The sequence below is a fragment of the Phocoena sinus genome, chromosome 2 (genome assembly GCF_008692025.1).
Source record: "Phocoena sinus isolate mPhoSin1 chromosome 2, mPhoSin1.pri, whole genome shotgun sequence".
Lineage (NCBI taxonomy): Eukaryota > Metazoa > Chordata > Mammalia > Artiodactyla > Phocoenidae > Phocoena > Phocoena sinus.
The window spans coordinates 172,906,054-172,917,133 of NC_045764.1; the positions used below are offsets into that span (position 1 = coordinate 172,906,054).

The following is an 11,080-nucleotide window of genomic DNA, read 5'->3' on the forward strand; positions in this document are numbered from 1 at the left end:
TTACATTTCCAAAGAACAAAACTGAGTAATAAAACGTGGCACAGCAGTGGCTCGGCCTTGAGACATTAAGATCTTACCTCAAAGGTGCCATATCCTGAAGTTTCCCTCCAGAAAAAGCAACGTGTAACTAATACTAGTATTTGGAGGCACTCAAATGTGAAAAAAAAAAGCTGCTTTGTAGTCTCTGGAAGAAAAGTTCGTTCCTTTTCACCTACAAAAACTACAGTAGAAGCAACTTTTACTCTAGAATTTTTTCAAATTACATAGACTTCATTGTATATCCTAGTATTCTGTGATACTACATAGATAGAAGTTACATCTACATTCATGTATCACACAAACTATCACATGGCCACAAAAACCTATATATTCTCTCCTCCCTCTGCTTAAAAAGAATAATTTCCCATAAAGAGTAACTATATCATAAGCAACAGATTAGACCGTCTAGACACATGCTGAAGACATTTTAGAGATCAAAGAAACTTCAGAGAGCTAATTCAGTTCCTTAATCTTGTTTCAAGGAAAATCCAAAGTACCTTGCCCAGGGTTTCACAGGAAGTCGATGGCAGACCCTACCCACGAAAGAGGTCTCCACTGCCTCCCAGTCTGGCACTTCAACCACCCTGGAGCCCTCAATGGTCTAACAAATAAGAAATGGCCAGGATATGCCACAAGCAGACGAGACAGTGGGACAGGGGATGCACCAATAGACGCCGGGCAGAGATGTTTATAACATCTGTCTGAAAACATTTTATAGCAGTGAGTCAGGAGATGTGTCTTGAAGAAAGAAAGGGACTGGGATGTATGAAGAAAGGGTGGGCAACTCAAAGGCAGGGCAGGAATGAGGGAAGCACATGGCAGGGCAGGGGGCACAGCACCCCAGGTGGAGAGGTCTCTGTGGGGAGCGGTGGGAAAGAGGACCCCAGCTGCAGGAGGGCTGCAACTGTTGCCTAAGGACTTTGATCTGAGCATTCCTCCTAAGACAGAAGCGCTTGAGGATGACAACCCAAGAAGACGGAGAGCGATCCCCCCAGAGAAGCCACTGGAGCCACCCACACACTAATGAATACCACACACCACGATGATGCTCCATGGACCCCTCGCCAACAAGCTACAATTAATCTCAAGGGAGAACCAAAAGGCGAACTCTGACCTACTTGTTTTTTACAAAGAGAAATGACTATTGTAGTGTGGAGAGCTGTGATGGGACAAAAGGTTGAAAATGCATATTCTCCGGCAGCCTAGCTGATCACTGATTCCACTGCCATGACTCCACGCAAATACGGGCCATGCTACAACAACAGAAAATAGCATTCTATTAAAGGGCTATCTCATGTAGCTTCTCTGGTGCGCCTGATGCATGAAGTATACTTTGTAACTTACGTATCTAAAAAGCCTTCTAAAACACAAGAGTGGAACACATAGTGCCAGGCACCCTGGAACAAAAGTGAACAGATAACAATACCTAAAACTTCGGCAGCAAAGAGAATTAGTTATTTTGAGATCAAACGCAGAAGGAAAAAAAAAAGTGTGGGGTGGGAGGAGCAGGCGGGGGAATGGTTTAAGCACCTTTCCTTAAGCTCAAGGACTAAACGAGAAGGAAGCTCCCGGGTTTACTAGCTCACGGCTGACAGCCCTGGACAGAGCACCTGCCGTCTTCTTTGCACCAGGCCCTCTCCACATCTACCAACGGCATCTCTGCGGAGGACCACTGAACTTGACCTGAAAACAACTAAGACTACCAGTAAGCCTGGAAAGTAGGGCTTTAATCACACTTCCAAATATAGCTTGGCAGGAAGAACTGTGAAGCCCGCTGTCAGAGATGGGCTTGCCGGCCTCTCCCTGCCAGCGTGACCTTCTGTGTGTTAGGCGTCAAACAACTCAAAAACATCACTCAGATAGGAACTCCAAGACCCTTCCCTCCTCTTAGCAGGCCTGGGGCACAGTGAACCCAAGGCAGCCGCACCCCGCCTACACCAGTCCCCCCAGCACAAAGACCCGAGGGCTACAAAACAGGCTTCTTCACTCTGCCTGCAGCCCCTTTCCCCTCCCCACCCCAAGTCTTCCCTCAAGAATCCCTCCAACTCCCATCACTCTCTGGCATCTAGATACCTGTCCTGAAATAACAATCGTTAATTAAAGCAGCAGCAGTAGTGACCCTGTGTGCAGTCCTTAACCTCTGCCAGGCACTGGGCTAAGATCATCTCTTCATTTGATCTTCCCGGACACTCTCATCAGTAGGTATTAGCCTCATCTTTTAGATGACATTCTCAAAAAGGTGAAGTCCTCCATCTTTGTCCAAGGTTAGAGGTGCAGTTAGAACTCAGGTCTGCCTGACTCTAAAGCCTGTGCTCAGCCACTGCCCCACTGCTTCTGTGACATGCAGAGCAAAAGCACAGGGCTCCGCAGAAAGCAGGAGGGCAGACACGTCTTCCAGACCCGATACCGACAACATCCGGCCAAGTGGTAACACCCCTGAGTATCTCAGGCCACCTGCTCGTCTTGAATTCACCTCTTGCTTAGACTGTAAGTGTCCTGCGTTCTCCCTGCCCAAGCCCACCCCTGCCACTTAAATCTGCCCCCACTGAGTAACAGGTACCAATATAAAACACAGGTGAAACTTCAAAACACATCAGGAAATTAGCACCTGGGAGAGCAGCTGTCCTTGAACTTCATACACATGCAATTATACAACACGTAGGCTTCTTTTGCTCAACGCAAGGTCTTTCCATGGCTCTAAGGTGACACCTAACCTCCCCAGCACAGGCCTCAGGGCCCTTTACTGCTTCACCCCATTTTACTTGCCCGGCTTTATTATTCCCATCACCCCTTACACAACACAGCTCTAGGATCTGCTCTTGTTCTCCCCTTTTCCTAAAATAAAGCTACCCTCTGCTAACCCTGTCTCCTCCTGGCAAAATTTTTCACATACTCAGTCAAAATGTCCCCCATGGCCTTGAGGAAATTCCGGGCTCCTCCATGCAGCCCTCACTTCCATGCAAATCAGTAAGAACGGGTCAAGTTCAAGGTGATTAACAGATGCTAAAGGCTTGGCTTACCTTGAGATCAGTCTTTTGGAATTCTCTTTGGACTGTTTCCCTCCCACAGGGATATAAGCCCTAAAGAGAGAAAGCAGCCTGCCCAGGTTAGACAGTAAGAATCTTCCAGTAGGCATTAACTCGCTTCTCAATTAAGGAGGGGTAGGGAGATGGTTGTCCTTCTCCCCAGGAGATGTACCTCCCTGGGGTACAGGACCCTAGGTCCAGACCAGCTCTATATCTGTTCTACCCGGAAACCGGGTTGACAGTGACCTCACCCAGGAAAGCCTCCAGTCACTTGGACCCACTCTGTCCCGGAGCTCCTAATTACTCAGCCCCCGGCGCACTGAATCAGAGGCATGTCCTCAAGCCTTAAGTGTGTACTTGAAGAACTAACATTTCTGGAGGGTGGGGGTTCTCTGTACCCAGTTCTATGGTCCAGCAGCCGTTTTTCTGAACTTTACAGACGTCAATGTCTATAAGATTCATTTGCCTCTGGATTCGATATGGTTTGGCACCAATTCTTCTCGCATTTGTGTGACAAATGTACCACCTAAAAGTACCTCAAAGGCGGTAGCCCCGCATTTACTTCTTTTCACCCCACAAAGCATTAGGCCCTCCTACCACCCTCTGCCAGCTCCCTCAGACCCTCGGCCCCATGCCATCCTCTGATCCACATGTTCCCTCTTCTCTGCGGCCTACGTGCCTTCAGCCCTTGGTGACGGTGTCTGAGTCTTGACTCAAACCCCAGCTCACCGACAGCCCCCTCCCCACTCCACACCCTGCAGAGCTCAGCCCTGGAGCCCCCACGGCCTCACGCGCTGTAGCTGACATCATTTATGTGCCTACCTCACCCACTGGTGTGGCTTTCTGTCTTGTGGCAGAAAAAACCCAAAGCTTCCATTTCTAAATTATCTGTAGGGTCTAGTATGGTGCCACGGACACAGTTGAGGGTCAAATATTTGTTGAATGAAGGAAAATCTTATTTGAATTTACTAGTGTTACTTATGGGTAAGATTTATTTCCCATCACGATAGTAAGATTATACAGCAAAGAACCATTTTGATATATTCTCCCACCAGTGACAGAACAGTAGCCAAAATGAGACATTTACTTAATACTTAACTACTACTTCTAAGAACTAGGATGACTCTTAAAAGTCAAAACATAAATTTATACATATAAAATTCACATTTAAAAAAGTTTCCTGGGGCTTCCCTGGTGGCGCAGTGGTTGAGAGTCCGCCTGCCGGTGCAGGGGACGCGGGTTCGTGCCCCGGTCTGGGAGGATCCCGCGTGCCGCGGAGCGGCTGGGCCCGTGAGCCATGGCCGCTGAGCCTGCGCGTCCGGAGCCTGTCCTCCGCAACGGGAGAGGCCGCAGCAGTGAGAGGCCCGCGTAACGCATAAAAAAAAAAAAAAAAAAAAGTTTCCTTTGGGAAACCGTAGTTTGTTGTTAGAAAAGCTTTAAGATATTAAAGTTCATAAAAGAATCTCTCCAATAAACACAAACTGAATTTTTAAAGTGTTTTTGGTCTCTTAGAAAACAACCAAGCAGGAATAAGTCCATTTCCAATAGAAATGGAAGAGCTGCTGCTCAAGCACAACTTCAAGCTCCGGGGGCACGAGCATCTGTACGGCTCTCTGCACTGGCCAGACACGTTCCCGCCACAGCCTGCAGAGGCCAGTGGTGACCACTGGCATGGCAGGGTGCTCAGGCACGGCTATGACTTGGCCAAGAGCCCACAGCCAACAAGCAGCCGGACCTACAGCTTCAACCTGAAACCCTGTGTCACATCCAGCACATTTGCAACTGAACAAGGTCTCCTGCATCCACAAGCCAGGACCACACCAGCTGCTGCAGTTGACCACAGCCAGATGAGGGACAGCCAGCCCTGCGGGCTACAAGGGTGAGGAGATGAGGACCCTGGACTCAGCCTGGATAACTCCTAACATGTGCGGGCAAAGTAACCAAACAGAGAGGGGTAAGGAATAAAGTACAGGTAAAGAAGAAGGACTAGATGTTAAGATTCAGTCTGAGAAAGTGTTAGAATCCAGGCTGAGTGGTTTCCTAACCTCAACCCCCTTCTGCCTTGTTTAGCTAACAAAGATTTCCCCAACTTCATGGATTTAAAATAACTACCTACCCTGTTCATTTATGATTCAAAAACTTGTTACATACAATGAATAATTTTCATTGTGAGTTCAGCTGAATCCGGGGCTAGATTCCAAGTCTCAACAAATGAAAGAGCCAAATAGGTATCCTGAATATTCTTAGTGCTCTCAGTGGAAAAACAGTACCTATTAGTTTAATTCATCAACTTCCTACAAAGACCAAATATTTCTCTTCAATATTTATTTCAAATATGTATATTAGAAAAATACAAAGATGTGCTAAATTAGATATGTGTATGCACACACGAAGTTCAATTCCAAATTTTAGCCAAAGGTACAATGCTAAATGAAAGATTTTTTCCCCCAAAGTTTAGATCGAAAGCAGGTATAATTTCCAAATTCTTAATGAATTATCTGGGGAAAACAAATATACAGTAAAAAAGGACTTAAACAATACTTAAGACAAAAGAAAATAATATGCAGAAAAGCAATAGGACTGACAGGCAAAAGGATTCTACAGTAAACAATTACAGTGACAGTCCTTCAAAGGAAGGGGCATCTATAAAAAGAAACAGCAAGCTAAGAGTTCCACACATATCTACATTGCTTCACCATCAAGATATTTTAAAAATCTACAAAATCCTCAAAATCTGGCTCTTTATAACACCATAAACTATTTAGCAAGTCCATCAACAATCTCTCCACCTAAGAGATACAACAAACTTTAGAAAACAGTAAAATAGATGGCATATTCAATTATTTTTTAAATTGCTGACTAATATGCAAGTGTCATCTGTAATCAACAACCACTCCTGACCAGTGAAGTGATTCTTTCACACATAATCCGCCTAAGTGAGGAGAAATAAGAACACAGTGCATTTAAGGAACTTGGCTGATGGCGTGGTGGGCGTGGTGAGGGGGATACTTAACCCATCTTTACAAAGTATACTTCACACCTACTGAACAGACCGAGATGGAATTCAGCTGTGTGGGGTTTTTTTTCTTTCCCCAAAAATTCTAAACGGCATGAATGTATGTTTGCGATATTCTTGAGTTGCTTTCAACTAAATACAACTAGAATAAACATTTTTGATTATACTTATTTGGTAACTTGGTAAACCAGAAAACCTTAGCTCAAACCCAGCATCTGTTTTTCAATGTATGCTGCATCTTCCCAACTTTACAGCTGGTTTGACTAAGGGAGAGAATGGTCCTAGGGCTTCCTCCCACCTCAGGCTCCCAGCTGTAAACGGACTTGAAGGGAGTGTGAAGCCTGCCTAATCTTTTGGAGGAAGAAAAGAATCTCACTAAAATACTTCACAGGCCATTAGGATCAGATTACTACATACAGAATTAAATACACAAACTACAGGATGATGGCCTAGGAAAATGAAAGCACTCCCAAATTGAAAAGCATTTAACTGTGCTAAGCGCTCTCTCCTCCAAACACTGATGAAGCATACATGGTCCCTGCGTTGGTACCATGTTAACTGAAATACTGGAAACACCTCTCTTTGCACAGTAGCAGGATCTAGTAACAGGGTCAAGCCTTACTAACTTATACAGGTTCAAGTGGCTAACTAGCACTCATCATTCCAATCTCTATCAAAGGAGACACTGATGTGTCACAGCTCAAAAGTACCAAGAAGTCAGGGCAAGCAGACAGGCGAGATGATGGAATTAATTTCAACTCAGTAGCTACATGCACACCAAGATGAATGTAGACCTATAAGCTGCATGTAATTCAAATCTCAATCTTTATACAGAACAATCTGGGCTGTCATATATACATATATAGATTGATACGTAGATAGATACAGATATACACAAACTTGAGATTTAAACTTGCTCTCTACAATGTTTTTGCTATATTTCCACTAATACACATGATAATTTTAGAGACACTTAAACCATCTTTGATTGACTTTTCAATACGTAATAGTCTTAGTTTTAAACTGCTATTGAATTAAGTTGTAAATACACTTAAAATGAGGCTCCTATTTAAAGGAAGTTTCAAAACAAACTCTTCATAAAGCAAAGAATCATTCAGTATCATGAATAACCATTTCCTATTATAGCTTTCTAAAAGAAAAATGTTAAGGGTGAAGGAACAGCTAGCTATAATCTGTCAAGAAATTACTTTCAAACCACCCACATTCCTCCCATAAGGATTCTAGATTCTAGAATTGTGGAACATCAGGTTTGGAAGAGACCTCTGGGGCTATCTGTGTTAACCCTCAAGCCTGAACATCTTTAAAATAAAGATATCTAATATTATGTAACAGGTATGGTTATCAAAGTGCTTTGCTCTCCACTGCCAAATTCAACCCAAGGAGATGAGTCCCCAACTTACTGTGGTTCACGTTCAGATATTTCAACTTTAATACAGATGGTGCAAGCGCATACACATTCAGTAGAAACCTTGAATTTTTATCTTTTCCCAGGCTAGTGATATGCAGTGTGATACCCTCTGGTGATGCTGGGCAGTGGCGGCAAGCCTCAGCTCCCTGCCGGTTACATGGAGCATGAGGGTAAACAACGAACACACTTACAACCCTTCTGAACAGACAGCCATTCTGTTTTTCACCTTCAGTACAGTGTTCAAAAAATAACATGAGATATTCAGCACTTTATTACAAAACAGGCTTTGTGTTAGATGATTTTGCGCAACTGTAGGCAAATTAAGTGTTCTGAGCACTTTTAAGGTCGGCTAGACTAAGCTGTGATGTTTGGTATGTTAAATGCATTTTCGACAATGGTGTTTTCAACATGCTACCAGGATGTAACCCCATCATAACTTGAGGAAGATCGGTAGAGCTAACACTGCCTTACTTTTCTACCAGCCAAGTGAATGAGTGAACTCATGCTTGCATTCAGTGCACATTTCTTGAGTATCTAATATGAAATGCAGGGATAAGTGAGACGTGGTCCCACAGTCTCGAGGATAAGGTGGTAACCAACTACACCCTTTGTTACGTAAACTGACCTTCAGCCAGATACATGTGCTACATTAAACAACTGAGTTTTGGAACCTAAATGCAAATTATTCATGCTGTCACGTTGTTTGTTTCTGGGCTGTTGAACCTGTGTGTGCCCTGGGGCAGGCCCCCAACATGACCGTCTTCATCATAACTGCATCATCAGGCATATTTCCTATATCAGGAACTGAGGTAAGCATTTTACACACTAGACAAAGAAAGATATTATGCCCACTTTACAGATGAGAAAGCCGAAGTTCAGTGAGGTTAATAATTTATGCAGCATGACAGACAGCTAGTAGCACAGCCTCATCAGCACAGCTCCATGTCAAACGTCCCTGATGCCCAATAGTATTTCATGGGTTCAGTGCAAAACCAACCCCCGTAGAGAGGCTCTGAAGGTTCATTATCTCTGAAATTCTAAATAAATTCCTTTGCAGTTGTAAAACATACCATGTAAAGCCTTTACCCCTTTGGCCTTTTAAAACTACAGAGTCATTATGCTGGCCTTGTCCAAATACAAAGGAGTGGCCTCAGCTTAAATTTGGGACATGAACAAAACTTCCAAATTTTATGATAAAGGCAACTTTCATGAGTATTTTTCAACACTAACCCTTACTTTCTCTTAACTGTGCTTAACAGAAAACTATTGATACTGAAGAGTCAGGCCTATTTTCTGAGATTGAAACCTTAAAGGTTTGGTCATAGAATTTTTAGACCTTGTTATGTTCTAATGAACTGTATCGTAAACAGAGTGGAAAGTGAAATTCAGGATGGTAGATAGGTAATAAGGCTAAAATACTGCATACTTATTAAGAGTTCTATGTAGACACCTGCTTATCTAATTCTCTAGACAATTTTTTAGTCCTTCTAAAAAATAGTGAAAGCACTTTTTCCTGCCCTGTCCCTCTGCCCCCCGTCCCTCTGTACCCCCATTATTCAGCCTACACATGTAAGAGGTTAAAATTTTACTCTGGCTTGGTAATCAGTATCACTCAGCTCCCTTTCAAAATCTTAACTTCAGAGCTAGACTTGTCTTCCATTGCCAGTCAAGAGTGTTTGGACTTATCTTGATTATTAATTAACTTCTACTTGGAAAGGACTTGAATAAGAAAAAAATGTTCAAAGTCTTAACTTTGGTATTTGAATTTTATAATCATTTGGAATCATTTTTCTTCCATTCAAATATATTTCAGTTGAAAATTGTCAATAGCTGTGTTTGTACCTCTGGTTTTATGATCTGTTTACTTCTAAACCTAGAAGAAACTCCCAAATGGAAATGGAGTCTACACAGCTAATCTCTGGCTTGAGTTACTGAATGAATTTAACAACAAAAAGGATTCTATTCTGTTAATCAACTTTTTCCCCATAAGACTATTAAAATGACTTGAAAAAAAGTCTCAACTCCTTTGTAATAAAATATGTGTATTAATATTTTGTTAGAAATTTATTTTTACTTTGAGAATAAATATTATGTAAATTATATATGCAGATCAAACTATTTAACAATCTCCAATTTTATGAGTAGGAAAATGAGATGACATAAGGAAATCCAACGTACAGAAGTCAATTTTGCCAAGTAAGGTACACTTGTATATGCAACAAAAGTGAAAACCAGAAAAATTTAAAAGCCAAGGAATCCTTAATCTGACACCCTTAATATGACTCAGAATGAACTGATATCCAAGATAAACACTTCTTCAACTGTAGCAAGAAAAAAAGGATGCACAGCAAATCAAAATATTCTTTCTGATAAATTAATGGGCCCAAATATAATTCTTGTTCATTGAGAAAACAAATTAACTGGCCACAAGCAACTTCCAAAGTACCGTAAGAATAAATATATGTTCACTCTTCACTATTCTGTTAAAAATGTTTAATGCCATAGTAATAAATGACTCCATTTCCTTTGTGCGGGAACAAAATCTAGGTCCCACTCCCAAGACTGATGTACACGAAGAGAAAACACACTTGAAACTCTTCCTCCCTACTCCTCACAGAAGCCAGAGAAGACAAACCAGTTTCTAAAGATAAAAAAACCTCCCAGTGATAGATATTCATCAAACTACACCAAAAAAGATACAGTATTATTAGTTACATTTCTAAAAGCTACTGCAGATTAGTGATAAGAAAAAAGGAGACTATGTAATTCAAACATTTTGAGAGATTTGGAAAGCTTCAAACTAAACTGACGTCTAGTAAAAAGAAAGAGAAACCCTGAGCCAGGAGGTAAGGTTTTCATTCATATTTTTACTAAAATTCCACGCGCCACAGAGTAGGTACCTGGTTCCCATTGAATTCAATGATTATCTGCTAAATATTTACTGCGAGCAGACTCCAGCGTACTGTAGATACTCTCCTCCAGCTGTCATCTCCTTTGCCATTCTCTTCTGGATCATGAGAGCGGCAAGTTTTAAGGAAACGGTTGTGACCAGTTATCAGAGCTCTCAGAACAAAACAGTTTTCCAGGGGTTGAACTTTAGAATGGAAAACTATTTCAGTACAACCTTCACAGCTCTCTCAGTTTCCAGTGGCTTCTAAAGCAAAGGTTTAATCGTCACTGAAAACGGGGCCTAAGTGTTCAGCAAGTGTTACTTTCTTCCTGACAATCTTATTGCACTCCTATCGACAGAACTGAACAGAAACTTTCATTTCTACAGCACACGTAGACATAGATGTTTTAATCTGCGAGTCCAACACCATTCCTATCCCAGGGATCACTGGAGAAGAGATGAGAAGCAGCAACCATTCTACTCGTTCAGACCAGAGTTTCATTTCAGACATTAAGTTACAACTTTGAATATATATAAAAGAGGGCAGACAGGAAGGGGTAGCAGAAGGAAAACACAGGCCGTTGGGGCCCAATAACAAGCTGTTCTGCGGCTCTCTGAGAACTTGGCTTTTCAAATTACTTTCCTAGGCCCGAGAAAAACTCCTTAAAATGCTGGAACTT

At 42.3% G+C, this 11,080-nt stretch overlaps 1 protein-coding gene across 9 annotated transcripts in view; it reads right to left on the reverse strand.

Moving 5' to 3' along the window:
* The window catches only part of SETD3 (SET domain containing 3, actin histidine methyltransferase), a 74,511-nt gene that overhangs the window by 61,884 nt on the left and 1,547 nt on the right, over positions 1 to 11,080 (reverse strand). Inside the window, exon 1 of one of the 9 annotated variants that reach the window (XR_004347706.1) lies at positions 78 to 1,901. The exons of 2 other annotated variants lie outside the window; for them this stretch is intronic. Coding sequence is in view for 5 of the 7 variants with exons in the window: in XM_032617965.1 (XP_032473856.1) it covers positions 78 to 91 (14 nt within the window). In the remaining 2 variants the exon portion in view is untranslated. Of the gene's footprint in view, positions 1 to 77; positions 1,903 to 10,410; positions 10,476 to 11,080 lie in introns of those variants that run through there. 6 more of the 9 variants (XR_004347707.1, XM_032617965.1, XM_032617926.1 and 3 more) reach the window with 6 other exon arrangements.